Below are 21,201 nucleotides of genomic sequence, written 5' to 3' on the forward strand. Positions count from 1 at the left end.
TTTCCAGCTGCTCACGGTGAATCGCAAGCACCTCCAGCTCAGTGTCTTCAAAACCATTTACCCTCGCCTGGCAAACCGGCACCTGCCTCCATATCCCTCATTCTAAAAATGGTACTGAAGGGGGAATATGTCTCTGTGAGTCCCCGAATGATGTAGGGGACTTCTGAGTGAGTGAGTGCCGGGATCGTGTCTCGTGAGACCAAAGAATGGAAACACCCACCCAGGAGAGGCAAAGAGTTTTAAAAAGAGGATGGTTTATTGAAAGCAAAGGGTCAGAGCTCCCGAGAGGGAGGGGGTCCCGAATGGGGGTGCCCAGTGACTGAGGTAAAAGCTCTTTTATACCTTCCCTTGCCTGTTTGGGGAAGGGGAGCTGTTTGAAGAAGGGAACTGTTTGAAGAAGGGAACTGGCGCCTTCTAATGAAATTCGTCTACCAGGTTTGTTCTGCTTGCCCACCCTGAAGGAATTAGCAAAGTAACCCACTCTTATCTATCAGATCAGCTCCGTTAGTCAGGCCAAAAGGAATATTATGATTAACCTGAAGGCGTTGTTACATTATGTCCTGGAGCTTGTTACATTATGTCCTGGAGCTTGTTACATTATGTCCTGGAGTGAAGGAGTGATTTCAAAACCTGGAGTTTCAGGATATGGCTGTCTTTGTTTATTCCCCCAGGGACCTCCCTGTCTACCTAAGGACATGCTAACTATCCTGTCTCAGTGCTACCATCTACCGAGATGCCCGTGCCAGGAACACCTTAGTCATCCTGGACTCTTCCTCCTTCCCCACACCCTATGTACAGCCTCCAAGTTCTGCTGAGTCCCGTTACCCTAGGCCACCCCTCTGGTTTGCTGCCTCTCTTCATGCCCACCTCCACTGCCATGGTCCCCTCCTGATCACCTGATCTTCCTGCCTCCTGTCTTGTCTTATTTTATCTGATTCTCTCATAGCCTGCTCCTGACACTGATGGTGTCGCTTGCTGCTTCTCCATCACCTGCAGGACTCTGAGCTTGGGTCTAGGCCCTGCGACATGCCTTCCCTGCTCCGTGCTTCTACCTCCCCATGCTTCAGCCAGCCGGCCAACTTGAGTTCCCTGAATGCACAGTTCATGCTGCCTGGCAGGTGTCACCCCTGTCAGGGCCTGATGCCTCCCCTGGCTCCCAGGCCCCCAGCTGCCCCTCTCCATAGCATATTATTGGGTGGCCCGCAAATCTCCAGACTGAGTTTTTTCAGAAGGAGTCTGGATCCCATCTGCTCATCCATCTTTGTGCTAGGTAACTAACTGGTAGGTAATTAATAGGTGTTTGGGTGAATGCTTCCCTCCCATGTGACTATTTGTTTGCTTGATCTGAGCTCCTCCAGGGCAAAAATCTTGTCTATGCCATCTCTTTGCAGCACCCATCTGGCCGCAGTGCTGCACAGATACTTAATGAAGAGAGAAAGAGCCAGTGCCAAGGTAATGGATGCCGCCCTTCTGTACGGTTTCCAGGAGCAGCTTAGAGTCTAACAAAACCTGTCCCACATTTTTTGACTTTGGTTAAGCCTAAGGTTTACTCCTTATCTATCTTTCAATTAGCAAGCCTAGGGGAGAGAGGGGTGCTCCTGGAACGCAGAGGGAATCTGCTGGGGAGCGTATTGTGGGGATCAGCATTGCCCTCGCCCCACTTGGGGCTGTGTTCTGTAGCTTCAAGACCAGTGAGGTATCTTTGGGCTCAGCCCTGCGGGCTCCAGGAGGGAGAGCCTTGGCACAGCTGCCCCTGGCTCCCAGCCTCTCCTTTCGCAGGACCTGTGGCCTTGGTGCCAAGGAGCGGCTCGGGGAGGGGAGGAAAGAGGACCGGCGGCAGGAGGACAGGGCGGCGCGAGGATAGTGAGGGGAGCCGCGCAGCCCGGGGTTGGCGGGCAGTGGGGGGGGCGGGGGAGGGGGCGAAGCGCCGGGGCTCCCGCCCTCCGCCTGCCCGCCTGGCCTCCCCGCCCCTCTGCCGCTTATTAGCCCGGCCCGCTGAGGAGGTGCTCTCACTGCCCCTGCCTTCCGCCCGGCCACAGTCGCTCAGCGCGTCCTCTCGCTCCATGGCGTTCCTCCTGCGGCTGCTGCCCCTCGCCCTGGCGCTGGCCCTGGGCCCTGCCGCCACCCTGGCGGGCCCCGCCAAATCGCCCTACCAGCTGGTGCTGCAGCACAGCCGGCTCCGGGGCCGGCAGCATGGGTAAGCCAGCTGCCCGCTGGGGTGGCGCAGGGACAGGCTGGGGGCGCCAGGGACACAGCTCAAATGAAAAGCAGGCAGCGATGGGGCGCTTGCTTGGAGGGACAAGCCCAGCATGAGGTAGAGGGAGGGAGGTGGGGAGTGATAGAGGGAAAGGCAGCAGCAGATGCTTTGTAGAGGAAGGGGGTGGCAGAGCTGACCAGCGCCCCCAGGCTCCCGCCAAGAGCATGAGACCACCCAACCCAGGGCCTTCAGCTTCTCACAGCACATAGGAGGGAGAGGGAGTTGGCAGCAGTGCACATATTCCAGTCAGGTCCTTGTCCAGGGCCTTTAGATGTGACACTGGGGCCACACAAGCTGGCAGTATCAAGGTCCCCAGACTCCTGTTCACCTGGCCAGGCCCTGACGAGAGAGAGTTCTCTCCAGGCACAGCCAGGGCAGGAAAGGCAGTGTGGCATCTCCTCCCCTGCCAGATGAAGAACAGGAGAATTCCATGTCCTCACACGCACTGTACAGATAGGGAAACTGAGTCCAGGAGGGACACACCACTTTCCCATGGTCCTGCAGTGTACGCTGGGGCCAGGATTAGAATCTCTCAAAACTATAGCTGGGTTTATGAAGTTGGGACGTTATCATTGCAGATACCCGTTTGAGACACTGAAGATGTGTTGGCTTTAGGAGGCAAACACAGATTAGTACTGAAAGTCAACGATAATTAAATATGTGTACGTATGTATGTATGTATATATATATATATGTATGTATATATACATATATACATATACATATATACATACACACATGTATAGTCACAGGATGTGGAGTACAGCATAGGGAATATAGTCAATGGTATTATAACAGCTATATATGATGTCAGGGGTAGTAGACTTGGGGGGTTATCATTTGGTGAGGGGTATAAATGTCTAACCATTATGTTGTTTTGTGAACCTGAAACTAATATAAAAAAGCGGGTTTTTTTGTTTTTGTTTGTGTGTGTGTGTGTGTGTGTGTGTGTGTTTAAAGGAGGCATGCACAGGCACGGGGTTGGACCTGGTAAAGACCTTGGCAAACCCAGGCAGAGGTGGCAGTATTTCTACATCCCCACTCAGGCCATCCTGCTTACACATAGCCAGGCTTTGCCGCAGCTTTCAGCCTACCTGGTTGTGCTAATTCCTTTTCCACACTAGGTAAAACTATGTGTGGATAGAATCGTTGGGTATCAGCCCAAATGCCATGGGGTCTGGCATTCGAACCCAGGCAGTGCCCAGACCTCCACGTGACTGGGCAGATCTGTACTCAGATCAAAACTCAGTGTTAGGGGTCATTAGAGTTGACTTCATTGGACTTTGCAAAGCCTAGTCTGGCTCCCACCCCAGGAGTGCTCGGAGGTTGGGTAGTTATCCTGCTTCCCTCTACCTATGGCCTTTGGCACTTACTTGGCCTTTCAGGTGCTCAGGGCTACGGGGAATGTCTGGCCACTCTGCAGAGTGAAATCAAGCCAGACCAGGCCACAGACTCAATACCCTCCTGGAAAGAGGAGAGCTCCGGGGATGTCCTGGGGTTTTTAGAGAAGTGGGAGAATCACCTTTGACTTAAGCTGGTACAAAAGGGTGAAAGGGCAGGTCAGAAAGACAGCGGGATATGAGGCATAATAGTTAAAATGTGAGCAACTGGCATTTTCATGGTCTCTGCCCAGCTCACGTTTGTCCCTCTGCCTTTCTTGCAAATTAAGCATTTTATGTATCTGCCTGGGAGGTTTCTGTTCCCTCAGTATCTTAGCCACTATGTCAGAAGACCCCGATAGTATGCCCTGTAGCACTGTCACCCTGAATGGTGTCTGTGCACACCACAGTGGAGCGTCCTCAAAAGTGTTGACGGGGTTCCACCAAGAACCATCTCTGTAGCAAACCTCCTTCCCTTCAGAGCACAGAAGAGACACTAACCAGAAAACAGGGTTTTGATTTTTGTTTTTTTAATGTAAGTGCTCTTTATTACGAATTTCAGATATTAGATCAATTTCCTCTCCACTCTACACACACACACACACACACACACACACACACACACACACACCAATACTCCTGCAGGCTAATCCTTTAGATGAGCTTCTTACGGTGCAGTTGGAAAGACCTATAGTGATCTTTTTTTTTCAATTAAAGTTTATTGGGGTGACAATTGTTAGTAAAGTTACATAGATTTCAGGTGTACAATTGTGTAATACATTATCTCTATCTCACATTGGGTGTTCACCACCCAGAGTCAGTTCTCCTTCCATCACCATATATTAGACCCCGTTTACCCTCTTCTAGAGCCCCCCTCCCCCCTTACCCTCTGGTGATCTTTTAACGGGCAGAATACTTTAAGGAGTCACACTTGCACACCCCCGCCCAGGAAAGTCTCGATCACAGGCAGATGGACTGTGACAAAATGGTTGCAGGCACAATTGTGGTTACTCTGATCTAACTGCCCCTGAAAATAGCACGGGGCTGCCTGGCCTTGCACATGGGTGGGGCACTCTGTGCAAAATGGATAACCTTGTTCAAGCTCCGGCCCTTCATTCAAAGTGAGAACTGGTGAAAAGGGAAGGAAAATCCCTTCGCTCTTTTGAGGAACTACAATGTGCTCCAAGATGTGAAGGAAGAACTGATGAGGGGGCAATGCTGGTGTGCAGCCCTTTATCATCCATCACCTCTTTTGCATCTATTGTGCATGTTCCCATTTTACAGATGGAGAAACTGCAGCTTAGTGAGATGGAGTGACTTAATCCAAACACAAAAAGCTGTTGGGAGAGTCGTGACTATGACACGGTCTCTTCACTCCCAGCTGTATCTGTGTTGCTATAGGGAAGGAAAAAAGTACTGAAAGAGAAGTAAAAATGCGGTCACATTTCCGAATATCAACAACCAAAACTGGACTGAATTTCCTGAAGCATTTGATTTGCAAACGCAAGTTGAACCTCAGAGCTACTGTGCGTAAGGCAGGAGGCCCAGAAATGGCTTGCTCATTTTGATTAAACTTCGGCATGAATTTCCTATATGCGCAGCGCACCCCCTCTCACCCCGCTGTGAGAGGCAGCGTCACAGCGAGCCCAGCCTCTGCTCCTGACTCAAAAGGCAGCAGCAGTGGAAACTCACTCTGCAGAGGAATGTTGGAGCCACTTCCACAAGAGACTCCCTGAAGATGCGCCAAGCGCCTTCGGAAAGTTGCAGGGCATTCGGCAGTAATTGTTTCCTGCCTGGTCAGATAGAAGAACTTGTAAGGTTGCACACCTAGGGCTGGAGTGTGGCCAGCGGGAGCTCTCCAGGGGTTGTGTGGGGACTGCTATAACCTGTAAATCCCAGATAGCAAGCAGAGAAGGAGGCTTCCATTAGGATCCCCCGAGAGCTGCGGGCATTTGGCCCGACCCAGCTAGGACGAAGGGGACTTGGGCTCATCTAAGTGCCGGCCTGTGGTTTTCTCTCCTGTCTTCTCTGGCCGTCGGGTTCTTACATCGAGTCACTAGTTACTGTGCCTCTTTGGCCCACTTACTTTTGCCTACTGAACCACCAACTGGACAAGAGGTGGCAGCCACATGGTAGAAGAGACAGGGCCAAGAAAGAAAGGGTCAGTATGCTCTGTCACCCCATAACCTGGCTCTGAGTATTTGAGAATTGACCAAGTTCTTGCAGCTGATGTGATGGGGATGGCAGGTGTAGCTGTCACTGCAGCATCAGTGTCTTCCTGAAACATACCGTGCACATCAAATGATGGCTGTTGATTGCATTGTAAAGTAACAGAGGGATTGCTATGAAAGAATGATAGCTCCGAGCACAGAGGTGGTGTGAAAATCCCCCGTCTCTTCGCTTTGCTTTCCTCTGACTTGTGGTCAGCCAGATGAACTGCCTGCCTCCTGCTCGGAAAGACACCCCCTCTACCCCCCAGTTGTCACCACACAGCCACAGCTGCCTCCTTTCCCCAGGGACTCCTTATGACGGTCCTGCTACCACATGGACTGGGCACAGTTTGGGTCAGGACTTGGTGCACTAGAATAAAATTCACAAAAACAGCACCCCACATCTCTGAGGAAGAATGTTTCTCAGCATAACCCCGGGGCATTTGCATCCAGCTTTTCCACAGAGCTCGTGAGGCTCCTTCTGAACTGGGCGGTCTTGGGAGCAGTATTTTCATTCTGTTCATCCGCATTCATTCCACGCTGTTCCTCCCCCATACCCAGTACTGGGTCCCTATAAGACACAAGGAAGAACGAGGCAGCGCACCGGCCCTCAAGGTTTTGCAGAGGGTAGTGGAAAAGCAGTGACGTGCACACGTTGGTCAGTTATAGGATTCTGGCTGGTGCACGGGTCAAACGAGGGCTGTACCCCAGCTCAGAGGTGGACAGATGAGTGTCACATCGGGCACTGGAAGAAAGCTTCCTGGGAAAAGTGGGACTTGAGCTGTGAATGACTCAGAGTTTCAGAGTGTCTCCTACTGAGGTCCTGACAGCAGCTGGCTGTGTCCTAGTTTCCAGAGTGGCATTCTGAGAGGTTGTGTTTGGGAGCCAGGCAGATGGCCTAGAGACGCAGAGCTTGTCTGTGTGTGGAGCTGCCTGGGAGGTGTGGGACCCGGACCTCAGCCTCCCTTCACGACAGCAGGGCCACCGCTGTGCCCTGGGATGCCAGGGTAGAGCCTGTGGACGTTTTGGCTCAGTGTGAGGTGGAGCTGCAGACAAAGGCTGGGGGCTTCTTGCAAAGCTACGTTGCTTAGCAAACGCACCACTCTCACTTCGTTTTCTCAATCTGTAACATGCAATTTACAATGTTAAGGTGCTTTCACTTCTACTTACTAAACGTTCATGTCAAAGTAGGTTACTTACATGAAGAAATTGTGTCTATGTGTGTGCTATACTTGGACAATTTTTAATTTGGTGGGTAACTTCTAGGGGCTGTTGGAAATCTAGGTCAGGAAGTCCAGTGTCTACCTCCAAGCCACCTCCTGGTACCAAGACCAAAAGGACTGTATCTTCTCCATATCTAGAATGCTCTGGAAGTTCCAATGACCGAGGAGGACTCACAGGGTGGGTAGGACAGGGAGATGGGGTAGACGTGCTGACCATCTTGTTAACATGGCTGCTTTTGTTTTCAGCCCCAACGTATGTGCTGTACAGAAGCTCATTGGCACCAACAAGAAGTACTTCACCAACTGCAAGCAGTGGTACCAGAGGAAAATCTGTGGCAAATCAACGTGAGTACCTATAACCTCCTGAGACCACCAGCCAGCAAGGAGTGTGGGATCCATGTACGGCAGCTACGGGTACCCCCAGGCCTGGCCAGCCCTCTGTAAGGTCAGGCTGCCAGGGAGCCGTCACGATGCGTGTGCAAACATGTCAGGGAACCGTGTGCTTTGGGAGTGGCAGTTTTAGTAAGCTGGCCAGTTTTGTTTTGCATTTTTAAGGCTCCTGACAAGACTTGGATACATTTTTCAGGGCTGATTTGAGATTACAAGCAAGAAACATGTGTCCATGCATGCGTGCTAAATTCTCATTAAATGATACAAATGTTATTGTTATGGAGAAGCCACCAGACTGTGACTCTAGGAAAGCCCACTGGCGGCTTATATACCACTCCTGTTCTGCAATCTTAAGGGGAACACCCCCAAAAGACTGAGAGTGCCTAGAAATGTCCACATTTACAAGGCAGCGTAGCATATTAAGAAGATAGGCTCAGACTTCCTAATTCAAACCCTGGCTCTACCACTTACCTGGGCAAGTTGCTTCACCTTACTACCCTCAGTTACCTCGTCTGTAAAATGGGATTAACAATAGGATGACTTTATGGGGTTGTTTTGAGGATTGAATGAACTAATGCACCCAAGAGGCTGACTAAGGTTCCTTGCACATAGTAAGTGCTCAGTAGATGTTACCTGCTCGTGTTGTTCCCCCTAGAACTTGCAAATCTAGGCCACGCAAACAGAAGCGAGAGTGCCAGTGGGGTGTGGACCAGTGTGGTTCCAGTGGGGCTTGTTGGTGTCCCTGGCAGCATGCAGAGAGGCACTTTTCACCCCGACCGTCTGCTGCCTGATGGAAACAGGGTGACATGCGTGTTCTAACAGAATTCTGTGGAAACCTAATCTGTTTGGGTGCCAGCCATCACCAGATCTCACAGCTGGCTCTCCCCTACAGACGGGAAGATGTGCTATGTGAAACCTCCTGAGCCACTTGTGAGGGCCTGACCTTCCTCTTGTCTGCATAATAGGAGGATTAAGAGACGCTGAGTACTGTCTTGAACACATTCCCATGTTAGGGATTTTTAAATGCATTGCTTATGACAGTGCTTTTAAGCAGACATCTCCTCCAACTTCATAACCAGCCGAAGGAAGGGAAAATGCTCTTTCTTTAAAATGTACATGGAAATCAGTATTCTACCTTGTGACCCTAATTGTGTTAAGCAATTATCAATCTTCGTGTGAATCAAGGGAAATTAGAGATCAAGGCAGAGCTGGGGAGAGACTAGCAGCTCCCTGGGAGCCTGTCAAGGACAGGTCCATGACAGCTGGCTCTGCATTTGACCAAACCCAGCTTCAAAGCTATGGGTTGAATGAGCTAAAAGGACACACCTCTTGGGTTCAGTGAACAAACACCCAGCGATAATTCTTGCTGCTGTGGACAAAAAGAGATTGTGCAAATTCTAAACCACACATCCTTCCATGGCGCTCAAGTTAAAAAAAACAAAAAAAAGAATTCTTTGAGTCCTCTGATTTTTCCCATGTGTGTATATTGTCTACTCAAATAAACAGTTAATTACTTAAACACCAAGCCAGGCCCCACATAATTGCTTCTTGGAAGGTGACCAGAGCGCTGCTCACAAGCAAACAGCTCTTGCACTTTTCAGAGCCCTGGGTTTCAAAAAGCTCAACCTCTTTGTTAGTCCCAGTTCCCCTAAAAATGGGACCGGGCTTGTGATGTCAAACTGGCCAGAGGGTAGCGTTGGCCGTGGTATTTCAGGTGGCCCTGTGTTGCCGCATTTGCCTGACTACCTAACAGCTGATTAACCATGGTCCCGGGCACTTCCCTGGCTGGCAGTGCTGTGGACGGTGACTCGCCTTGGCTTCCTGGCTCCGTACCTGCCTCCTCTTCCCTCTGTGAGCCAGGCCAAGGTGCTGGCAGCACAGCAGCGAGGTGACATCGCCTCCGAGCAGACGGGCGCTGAGAGCGTGGCGATGGCGATGCCGCCCTCCTCACACCAGTGAGTGTAGGGCGTCCCAGGCACTGGGGAAAGGAGCAGATGGGTGGGTGTGGATGTGGGTGTGCCAGGCGAGCTGTGGAGCGGAGTCCAGCAGAGCCCAGTACCAGGGCCCAGCCATCCACCTGGCCTCCCGAAGCCGGAGGGGTCGTTGGGCAGGTTCAACTCCTCCATGTGGCCGCTGCTTTGGGCAGCTTCCAAAAAGAGGAAATGAAGACAGAAAAACATGCGTTGATATAAAACTTCATGATCTAGGACAAGAGGGTCCCTTCCTGGAACACCACGTGCAGCGTCAGGAAGGTGGAGCTAGCTTGGCAGAGGCCCAGAGAACTCAAGGAGGGAAAGGGGAAGCAGTTGGACTCATCGCCACTGTCCCCAAAAGAGCTGAGACGGAGCAGCCCTGCAGCTCACTGTGTACCCAGAGCCGAGACCCTGTCCGAGCTGCCATTGACCCCCAGGAATTAAGTGCCATGGTGGTCAGGAAGGGAAGGGGAGGGAGATGTGCTGGCTGGACTTAACATCATCCTGGTGAAAAGAGTCCCTAGGTGCATTTATTTGGGGGAGGACCAGACTGGGAAATGGGGAGCCTGGTGGTGGTAGGAGAGCAAAGAGGACCATCTCAGCTGGGGGTCAACTGGGCAGTGGGAACTTTCTCAGCAAGACTCCGGGGAAGAGGCTGGAGTAGAAGTGAATGTTGGGATTAAAGGGAACAAAGTGTCATGGGGGAGGGGGCAGAACAGGTCACCAAGGGGCCGAAGACCAGGGAGAATTTGCCCTTGAAAGTGGACAGGGACACCAAGCACAGGGCCTGGGGTGAAAACTTTGCAGTATCTGGTCCCACAGAGAGACCCAGGAGCCTGGAGCCACCTCCATGGGGGAGGGAGGGGACTGGCCACACTTAGCACTCCTGTTACGGAATACTTCATGGTCCTCAGACAAGAACTTTCCTGCATTTCCAAAAAGAGAAGGACAGGGTGTTTGGTGCTATTTGTCAAGCCCCGACATATGGATTTTATTACAGGAAGTGGTTACCAGTGGGCCTCTATTTAGTGACTTCAGTGAATTTTATTACTTGGAAACTCGAGTTAGCTTTTATTTCAGATCCTAAAGAGCACCAGAGCAATACAATAGCTAATCAAACAAAGAGAGTTACGAGGTAGGGAGACGGCATCCCACTCTGATTTCAGGCCCCGTCTGATCAGTAACCATAAAATTTTTACAGGCAGCAGCTTGAGCGATGGTGCAGGAAATTGTGGTCAGGAAGCCTTGCTGCCTCTCAACAGGCTTCCTTTGTGCAAACCCCGGGGACAGGGAGGCCTGCTTAACAGCCAAGTCGGAGCTGACATCATGGGGCTGTAACAGTCATTGCAGGAGCTCAGACATTATAAACATGGCACCGGGAGGCCAGCAGGAGCTGGGAGGTTGAGGTGGCAGCTCTCCATTCCAAAAGCCTTGAAGTTGTTTCACAAGCAACATATTTCACACACACAAGAGCCCTTCTCCAGGGCCAAGATGAGCTGGTAGGACACTCCCCTTTCTCTAGTAACAAGCGTTGCTTTGCCCAAGGGCTGAAATAGTAATACTTCTTCAGCACTGCAGTAAAGCTTAGGAGTTTGACTTTCACCGAAGCAGCTGGTGCCTGGTTGAGCTTTTCCATCAGCCAGTGGGGCTATTTCTATTAGGTCTCCTTCTGGCAGGGCGGCCAGGGACATCGCAGCAAACAACCCTCCTTGTCTTCCCTGTCCTGTATCCCACAACCTTGGTGCCAAGAGGGAAAAGAAGAGGATGGTGAGAAGCCATCTAAGGAAGCCAGGCTGTCCCCAGACCTGTTTCATATTCCCTGTCCAGCCAGCTGGGACCCATGGATAATCTGCTTCAAAATAGCTGGGATTTGATATACACCCAACGCCAGGGGTTCACCGAAGGTCTCTCTTGGACAGAGCTTCTTGACAGTTCTGTCTTACTCTGCAAACAAACTCCTGGGAGGTAGCTTAGCTGACATGGACTTTTGTTGGGTTGAGTATTTACATGAATCCATGTAGCATGTGGGGTAAGGCCCTGTGGTGGGCAGAATAATGACCCCCTAATGTCCACATCCTAATCCCTGAACTTGCAAACATGTTCCCTTACAAGGAAAAAGAGACTTTGCAGATATGATTAAATTAAGGATCTTGAGGGGAGAGATTATCCTGGATTATTGGGTAAATTCAGTACAATCATAAGGGTCCTTATACGATTGAGGCAGGAGGGCCAGAGTCAGAAAGGAGATGTGACAATGAACACTGAAGTTGGAGTGGTGCGGCCACAAGCCGAGAAATGCAGGCAGCTTCTAGAAGTTGCAAAAGAGAAGGAATGGGTTCTTCCCCAGAGCCTCTAGATGGAACGTGGCCTTTGATTTTAGCTTCATAAGGCCAATTTCTAACTCTAAATCCAAAGTTGCAAGATAATAAATATGTGTTGTTGTACGCTACCAGATTTGTGATAATTTGTTACAGAGACAATGAGAAACTAATACAGGTCCTATCTATTGAGTTATATAGATGTGTTATGGGGGATTTATTTATTACGATGTGATTTGACCAGTGACCTCATGTAGGACATGGCTTTCAATGAAGTTATTAACCTAACTTCAATTTTAAAGTTTATACCTGGAGATTTTTAAGAATAAGCGCAACAACTGAGCACTTAGTAAATATGAAGCATCTGTTAAGTGACTTTCCTGTGTAAGCTCATTCGGTTTTCATAATCACTCCGTCAGATTAGTCTGATTCTTGCCCCATTTACAGAGGGGGAAGCTAGGGGTCCGAAAGCCTCAGCAACCTGCTCAGAGTCACCCGCTGGTAAGTGGGTCTGCTACTCTCCCACGCTGCCCCCAGGGAGAATCAAGCCTCGCAGCTAATGTCAGTGATCCAGTAGGTCCTGGATGATCGGCCCCAGATCTCTCTTTACAGCCCCCAAACCTGTGGCTTTGGACCCCAGGGAGGAAGCCTTCTCAGGGTCAGCAGGTGACCAGAGTCACCAACCCCAGTCTGACATCGTTCTGACTCCCCAACACCCCTAGTGAAATGAAGGGCATGGGAACTGAGGAGACACAGCATCCAGGAGCCCCCCAAATGCCCTCACACACTGCACACAGATTGCCATGGAAAAATCTAACTACATTGTCTGAAGAGTCAGGCTCATCGCTACGCAAGCTGGGCCTGGGTGAGTGGGGTTGTGGGGGGCTTTTGGGGGTGGACAGTAGGTGAAGACAAACCCTTCTTCACCAGGGTGCTCAAGATTATGATTTTCTGCTGGGAGGCTCAGGAAAGCTCAGCTGAGTTTCCAGGGCCAGGAGTGCAGAAAACGACCCACTCCAGGCAGGCAGTGTGTGGGGCATGTTGAATGTCTAGACGTTATTGGTCTGTGTTTGCGCTGCGATTCCACTTGGAAATCATGACACACTGAATGGTTTACCTTCTGTCACAGGAAACCAGCGCTCAGGCCCCGTTCCTCACCCCACCTACATCCAGGATCTAGTTAATCTCTAGCGCATTTACAGTCACCACAGCTGGCCAAAACCACAAAGCACACTTGGGAGAGAGTAATTGTTTTAACTTACTGTTTTAACTTCTTGGAAAATGATTTGGGGAGAGAAACCAATACTTCTGCTTTATCCAATCATGAGTAAAAAATGCGGAGGGGACTGGAGGAGAGCTTCCTGAACACCCCTATTCTTAGAACTTGCATTGACACTGTCTTTTTACCTTCCCCCCCAATTAAATGCCCTTCTAAATCTTCCCTCACTTTCTTCCTCAAATTGTTCTTCTGACCAGGGAAGCTGGAACAACAACAAAATGGTGTCTCATTGCCCTAGAGAGATGCTTTTTTCTGACCTGAGGTGGACTGTCAGACCAAGGAGAGCCAGTAGCCTTTAGAACAGCTTGTGCTGATGAGATTTGATTCAGAGACCAGCAGATTGGTCCTCTGCGTGCAGGGAAGCCCAGGCACTGTGGAGACACAGATGAAGGCTCAGCCATGGTCTCCGTCCTTTGCCGCGTTCATCCTAGAGAGATAGTGTCAGCCCCCACCCCTCGCCGCCCCGATGCTGTGATTGCCCCCAACCCCATCTCCCCACAGCATGTGTGTTCTCCCCTGGGCCAGAGACCAAGGAGGGTGGCACACTGGGCTGGGAACAGGGACTGCTCGTCCAGAGAGGTTTGGTTAAGCTTGTCTCAATGCACTATCGTCTCAGTCTGCAGTTTCCAGCTGGCCTCTGTTTCCCTGGGGCCATGCAGACTGGCTCTGAGGAGAGCTAGTATTGTTGGGACAGCTGGAAGCAGGGAAACTGCCGGCTATCGAAGCATCTCAACCCATAGGGCTGCCAGGCTCAGGTTGAGAGGCATGACTTACACCTGCACACCTAGAGAGTGCCAGTGTGCCCGCTGTGGGCGGCAGGAGTGCAGGCGAGGGAGGGGGCAGCAAGGTGAGAGGATTAGGAGAAAGCTTGCTGGCAGAGAACCAGGAAAAAGCCTTCAGATGGGGGACTGAGCCCCTGCTGGGGGTAGTGTGCCACCCATGTCCAGCCGCTGGTGACATGGGTGCAGAAAGCTCACCTGGAGAGGCACAGTGAATGCTGACGACGGTTAGTTCTGATCACATTGGAGAGAACACCTGTGTCCTCTCACTGTCAAATTTGTCAGCCTGCTTTCCCCCAAATATGTGCATTGTCACGAGCAATGGCAATGGGACTGGACTCGATGAAATTCGAGAAGAACCCTAGATCTCCCCCTACACACACCCAGCTGTGATCTCAAGAAACCCCTTTGTGCCCAGAGCCCTCACAGCTTTCAGATTCCATCCTAAATAGCCTTCTCCACGCTGAGAGTTTCTGCTTAGCTCTGTCCCTTCTCCCCAGCCCCTCAGCCCTCTGCTTCTCCTGTGCCATTCTCACCCCTTCGTCACCCTCATACACACATGGCCACAAGAACCAGGCCACACTTGGGGAATTGATTTCTTTTGTCCTGGTGAGGCCACCTGAGCTGTTGAACTCTCTTGTGGATTTTTGGGGTGGAACTCAGATGTAAACACCCTGGGAAAAAAGTCTTCTTCTGGTGAGTCACATGACTGGTGGGGGCCAGTGTGGCTGGGGGCTCCAAGGAATGGAGTCTGTAGCAACCATGTACACAGGGGTCCCCAGAAATGAGGAAGGCTTTTAGGAGAAGACCCATCCTCCAATTGTGCTCCAACTCCATGGACTGTCACCCAGGCACTTTTGGAAAGAAACTAAGCTTTGGGGGACTTGATCTAATCCCGTATCCCCTATCTTAGCCACAGAACCTGGTGTTTATCAGAGAAAGCCTGGGATCTCGGGTGTTCCCTGCTTCTGTGGGCTCAAGGCTCGGAGCTCTCCCTAAGGTTTAGCTGGGAGAAGCTGGCACTCCCCTTCTTTGAAAGAAATAATTTAGACATAATCCCATTGACTAGAATTGTGAGTGTGAGATTGGAAGGAACCTTAGAGATCCTCTAGCTTAACTTCATCTCATTTTATAGATCAGGAAACTGAGACCCAGAAAGAGAATTAGGGGATTGGCCTGTGAGCCCTGCTAGTTACTGATGGATGACATGCCAAGTCTCCTAATTCTATTCTACTAGGTTGGTGCAAAAGTAATTGCCGTTTAAAAGGTTAAAAAATCATTGCAAAAACCACAATTACTTTTGCACCAACCTAATATTACACCATGCTGCCTTCAAAAGGCTGTGTATCAATCAGCTCTTACTTTAGTTGCTGAAGATAAAATTGTGGATCAGTCAAGTTGTGTCTTGAGACTACCAGGCCATTAAACCTTAGAAGTAGGAATGAAATATTAGAACGGAAGGATGGGAGATGGGCTGGAGAAAAGGGGCATGAGGAAGGCGGGAAGGGGGGGAGAGCAGGGCAAAGACGAATGCGCATGGCTTGTCACTCCTCAACCATTTCCTACGGGGGGTGGGGGAGGAGCCTTTCTGGTCAAGTGACACATGGAGGTCCCTGACAGCCTGAGAAGCCTAGCCAGTCCGTCTCTAAAACACCACCTTTGATAAGAGATGGATTAGACTTCATCTTCTCATGACTCACCAGGGCTTCCCTGCGATGACGCCAATGGAATTAGTAAGCGCAGAATGTCTGAACTCCTTGAGAGCACCCTTCCCCATTCCAAAGCCCTATTTCTTCCCAATCTGCCTGCCTCTCTTCTGGTGATGTCATTGAACAGCCTGTGAGAGGCCCATGGTGAGCACTTCTGTGATAAAACCCACTGCGCTTAAAGTCTGGGTTCTCTCCTTCCTGTATGAGAAAGGAAGGGGCAGGACATGACTCTTTGCGTCTGGTTCCAGGGCTGCCACGGAGGGGTTGTGCACACTGCCAGGGCAGGGGTGGCCTTAGGCAGACACGGGGGCTTTGATGAAGCAAGTCTTCGGTGTAGGCGTTTAGCACACGGAACTTCCTTTGCAGTGATATTTGAAATTCTCAGTCTTGGGGCTTCCCCAGAATGTGGGTTAGCTGAAGCTAAGTGTTCCAGACCTCCAGAAGGAGGTAAATATGTTCCGTGATGGACTGGTCTGAGTTAGAACAAGAAAGTTTTAAGTGTCTCTGCCAAATGATTTCATGGTTTAAAACTGTAGACGGCCAGTCTTGTTCTTCCAAATACAAAGAATCTTGCAAACTGGCAATACTGGTTGTCTCCTAGAAGGAGGATGGGGTGGTAGAGGAATCAGGGTAGATGGGGGTCACTTTAGTATATCGTCCTTTGTATACATTCAATTTGAAACCATGTGAATGTTTTCATTGATTAAAATTTTGTTCTTAATTTAAAGAAATTTTTAAAAAAGCATCTCGATAAAAGGAGCTTTGTTTTTATTTTAATTTTTAAACTTTTAAAGTTTGATTGTAAAGACTGAGAAAAACTTGATCATGTACACACGACCCTTCTTGGTTATTAAACTGGAGAGCTGGAAGACCAGGAGAGATTTAATCCAACGACCATTGCACGATCCGTACATACATGTTACAGATGAGGAACCAGGCCCAGAGAGGAGGCAGACCTGCTGCCGAGGTCCCAGGTAGCCAGGGGCAGCCTCAGAGCTGGAACAGGTCCAGGGCTCTTGCTGCTTCTCCCTGCTGCCTCTCAGGAATGCTACCCATTGGGTCCCTGCAAATTACGTTGCAGAGAAATTCTTGGTATGTTTTCGAATCCCACTGTTGAACGTGCTGCGGCAGTCAACTGACTGGTGCCCAGGTGGGTTGCTGTAGACGGGGGCAGCTGCTGGGGACCCTCTACAAAGTGGAGGAAGGATGACAGGCTCCTTGCCCGGAAGGCACACGTATGACTTAGTGATGGTCTCCTCCGTGAGCAGCATACTTTACGCACCCTTTCCCTTCCTTGTCAATGGAGGCCATTCTTCCTGCAGAGAGGAATGGTGACATGTGAGGCGCAGGGAAGCCCTGCCTGCTACTACAGATGTGTGTGTTTCATTGCAGAGTCATCAGCTACGAGTGCTGTCCTGGGTATGAAAAGGTCCCAGGAGAGAAGGGCTGTCCGGCAGGTGAGTACGCCAGGCCTTGCGTGTTGGTGCGGATGGAGGGCAGGGGTGGGAGAGAGGAGCAGGCACGTTGAAGGCAGCAGAGTCTGAAGGAGAGTCTGAGGGACGAGGCTGTGTGGCGTTTCTCCCCATGTGCTCTCTGGCCTCTAGGCCCCATGCGAGGGCCGGAGGACGGAAGCTGGAAACGGAGTTTCCTGTACTGCTCCTTCCTATTCAAGCTGACCTCCTCGGCAGGTGCTGCCACAGACTCCAGTTCTGACCCACCTGTGCGCTTCTCACCAGGCCCAGGTGCCACGAATGGCCCCATGGAGCCACGGCTGCGTGGCACCTGTGGATTTTCATTAGCACTTTCCCTTCAGCTCCACGTACCACCAGGACCGTGCAGAGGAGGCTTCTTTTTTAACTGTGAAATGTTTGCTGTTTTATTAGTTGACAATATGAGACTGAGACTTAGAAGGAAGGGGGCAATTTGGTTGGTGCCAAGGTCACCAGGGGTATGCGGTTGGCATGGGCTGGGTTCCTTCTACTTAAGTTCCTGGCTTAAATGAAGTTTTGCTCTGCTGACATTAAAATGATTGAAATTTATCAACCAGTTGAGTTCAAGTAGGGAGGCTTTCTTGACCAAGTTATTTCAAGAAGCCTGTGGCAGGCGTTAGGCTCCCCAGCGGGAGGCGGTCTTGGGGCCTTCCCACACACGTGCGTAGATGTGCCATCCTCTCTGCAGACTGGGGGGTTGGGCCCCCAGGCCCATGCCTCCTCTGTCCTCTGCCCCTGCAGCCCTGCCACTCTCAAACCTCTACGAGACGCTGGGAGTCGTTGGATCAACCACCACTCAGCTGTACACAGACCGAACAGAGAAACTGAGGCCTGAGATGGAAGGGCCTGGCAGCTTCACCATCTTCGCCCCCAGCAACGAGGCCTGGGCTTCCTTGTCAGCTGTGAGATGACCTCCTTTTGCCCAGGGGACTCTTACTGGGAATTGCCTTCCTCCTCAGAGGGTGGGCAGTTTACAAGAAGGGTGAAGACCCTAGTGACTTCCCACTGTTTCGGGAAACGGTTTCCTTCACCCTCAGATAAAGTCAGGGAGCTTCCAGTGCCCCGTCTGTCCAGTTGGACAGACAGACCATGGTGCGCCCTGAGGAGAGCTCCTTGGCAGAATGGAGACCTGGGGTCACTGGGGCTTCGGGAGCATGTTTGCCGGGGTAGCCAGCACCCACCTCTTGAACATGGGGTCTGCAGGCCCCTCACTGCCACGCTGACCTTCTTCACAGGAAGTGCTGGACTCCCTGGTGAGCAACGTCAACATCGAGCTGCTCAACGCCCTTCGCTACCACATGGTGAACAGACGTGTCCTCACAGACGAGCTGAAACACGGCATGGCCCTCACCTCCATGTACCAGAACTCGGACATCCAGATTCACCACTATCCCAATGGGGTAAGGGAACCCCTGGTACAGAGCCTCACCCTGTGCCCACACTGTGCCCCCTCCTGGTCCCCAGGTGGGGCTGGTCTCTGGGGTTTGGTCCTGCAGGTGACGTCAGCTGTAGGTCAGCCCCCACCCCCTTGCCCCTGCCTCTCCTCAGACCCTCTAGTCCTACAGCTGATGGAACCCACGTTCTGTGCTGTGTCCTCCCTGCCTGGGGCTTCCAGACCACGCCTCTGAAGTGTTAATCACTCGTCCTCACTTCTTCTCTGGGCAGATCGTGACCGTCAACTGTGCCCGGCTGCTCAAAGCTGACCACCATGCGACCAATGGGGTGGTACACCTAATCGACAAGGTCATCTCCACGACCACCAACAGCATCCAGCAAATCATCGAGATCGAGGACATCTTCGAGACCCTTCGGGTGAGGGGCTGCCCTTGTGGGAGAGCATTTAGGGAACAGGGATGACCTTCCTCTAAATGCCCATGAACATGGAGAAGCCACTGAGCAGACCCTCAGCTGGAGTGCAGGAAACAGCATCATCCCCTGCTGGCAAATTCCCTCCGCCTGCCTCCTCCTTTGCAAACCTTTCCTTTTCTGACTCCTCTGGAAAGTTCCATGTTTTGTGGCTGTGGGGTCCTTTGAGCCTGCAGTGCAGGTTCCAGAAATGGGAGGGCCTTCCTTCCAGGTGGTGATTCCCACATGTGGGACTAGAATAAATGGCCTGTCAGGCTGCATGATCTTCTTGACCACATGTCCCCACCATGGGACCCCTGCTCCAGCCATCCCCATGTTTCCTGGGAACCCAGGACAGCCGAAAGTCCAGCCATGTGGACACGGGAGCTGGGGTTTGACTTCTGGCCTGGCTTCTGACCGCTCTGGGCCCACAGAATGCTCTTCCTCCCCCACTGCCCAGCAGACGCTATCTTACAACTGGAGCGGCGAGTGGGTGTTCCTCTTGGCACCGGCTGCTCAGAGGAAGTAAACACAGGCTACCCAGTCAGGTTTTTTGCCCTGATTCAAGCAGAACTTCCTGACCACAAAGGATACCAAGTGGGAGTGGGTGGTTCCTCCCCTGGAGATCTCCAACACACAGGGACAACACTCCCCCAGGCCAGGCTGGCACTGAGGTGACCTCGGGAAGTAGCTCTGGAGGGCCCTGGAAAACCTGCTCTCGAAGCTCTTCCCCTGCTTTCCTATGGGTCCCTCACATGTCAGGAGTTTGCAAGGGAATGCTGTTCCCACGGGGTTGGGGGCACATCTTTCGATGGACAGTTGATCCCCACTCAGTGACCGCCTCTTACTGTCTAGGTTGGCAAATATTCCTTGCTGGCTTCTTCCCCTTTGGGCCTCCTTGACACCCTCTTTCCTTCCATGAACACATAATTATTAAGCACCTGCTACTTCCCAGGCATTGTTGTACGTGCCGCAATTAGAGGGGTGAGCAAGACACACAGATTTCTGTTCCCAGTGGCACGTATATTCTTTCTGGGGAGACAGACAAGAAACACAATGGTAGCCACAGAGTGTGCTAAGCGTTGTGAAGTCAGTGAGTGGTGCTCAGAGGAAGCCAGTAGGGACCAGGGGGTCAGGGAAGGTCTCTCTGGAAGAGGTGACATTGAGCTGAGGCCTGAAGGATGAGGAGCATGGCGGGCAGAGGGGAGAGCAGGCGTAAATAAGAGGAAAGGCTCGGAGGCAGGAGCAGCAAGCAGGAGGCCAGTGAGGCCAGAGTGACGACAATGAGGAGCCAGATCCTGCAGGGCCATGCGACCTGGCCAAGGAGTGTGTCTTCATCCTGAGAGCAGCGGGAAGGAAGCCATCGATGCTTTCAGAGTGTTCTGGCTGCTCTGTAGAGAATGGATTATATGGTCCTTATACTCACAGGGCTCACACAAGGAATTATTACCAATAACTAATTACGACATGAGAAGGACAGCAAGTTGTACAAGTATGTGTAACAGACAGACTCATTTTCATTGCAGGGACAGTGGTGGGGGTGGGGTGGGGACAATGCCACGTTGACTACTTAGAGAAATGACATTTTAGTCAGGGCCCAAAGAAGGACTAGGAGTCAGAAAAGTGAAGAAAGGAGACGGGCAGAGGGGATGACGGGCCCAGGCCTGGAGGTGCGAAGGAAGGAGGCGTAGGAAGTAACTGAGAGGTGGCCAGAGTGGTTGGAACTTACTCAGGCTGGGCAAACTTGCGGAGGCCGTGGCGAGAGGTGAGCTTTGGTGAGGCTTGTCTTTCTTTTTAAAGATTTTATTGGGGAAGGGGAACAGGACTTTATTGAGGAACAGTGTGTACTTCCAGGACTTTTTTTCCAAGTCAAGGTGTTGTCCTTTCAATCTTAGTCATGCAGGGTACCGTTCAGCTTCAAGTTGTGTCCTTTCAGTCTTAGTTGTGGAGGCCGCAGCTCAGCTCCAGGTCCAGTTGCCATTTTTCTAGTTGCAGGGGGCACAGCCCACCATCCCTTGCGAGAGTCGAACCGGCAACCTTGTGGTTGAGAGGACGCGCTCCAACCAACTGAGCCATCCGGGAGGCAGCTCAGCTCAGGGTGCTGTGTTCAATCTTAGTTGCAGGGGATGATGCCCACCATCCCTTGCGAGACTCGAGGAACTGAACTGGCAACCTTGTGGTTGAGAGCCCACTGGCCCATGTGGGAATCGAACCGGCAGCCTTCGGAGTTAGGAACATGGAACTCTAACCACCTGAGCCAGCGGGCCAGCCCTGAGGCTTGTCTTTTCACCTTGGGCTTCTACAAAAGCCTGGCGCCCTCTGAGGGAGGATTGGCGAGGCCGTTGCCTC

At 51.5% G+C, this 21,201-nt stretch overlaps 1 protein-coding gene across 2 annotated transcripts in view; it reads left to right on the plus strand.

Annotated features, from left to right (window-relative positions):
* The first annotated feature begins 1,855 nt into the window (after positions 1 to 1,855).
* TGFBI (transforming growth factor beta induced) overlaps positions 1,856 to 21,201 on the plus strand; it is a 32,437-nt gene continuing 13,091 nt past the window's right edge. The window contains exons 1-6 of one of the 2 annotated variants that reach the window (XM_019740384.2): positions 1,856 to 2,197; positions 7,316 to 7,414; positions 16,910 to 16,974; positions 17,749 to 17,909; positions 18,243 to 18,407; positions 18,673 to 18,819. In XM_019740384.2, coding sequence (XP_019595943.2) covers positions 2,064 to 2,197; positions 7,316 to 7,414; positions 16,910 to 16,974; positions 17,749 to 17,909; positions 18,243 to 18,407; positions 18,673 to 18,819 — 771 coding nt within the window. In that variant the 5' untranslated portion in view covers positions 1,856 to 2,063. The remainder of the gene's footprint in view (positions 2,198 to 7,315; positions 7,415 to 16,909; positions 16,975 to 17,748; positions 17,910 to 18,242; positions 18,408 to 18,672; positions 18,820 to 21,201) is intronic. The other variant, XM_074313546.1, reaches the window with a different exon arrangement.

The sequence above is a fragment of the Rhinolophus sinicus genome, linkage group LG10 (genome assembly GCF_036562045.2).
Source record: "Rhinolophus sinicus isolate RSC01 linkage group LG10, ASM3656204v1, whole genome shotgun sequence".
NCBI classification, from domain to species: domain Eukaryota; kingdom Metazoa; phylum Chordata; class Mammalia; order Chiroptera; family Rhinolophidae; genus Rhinolophus; species Rhinolophus sinicus.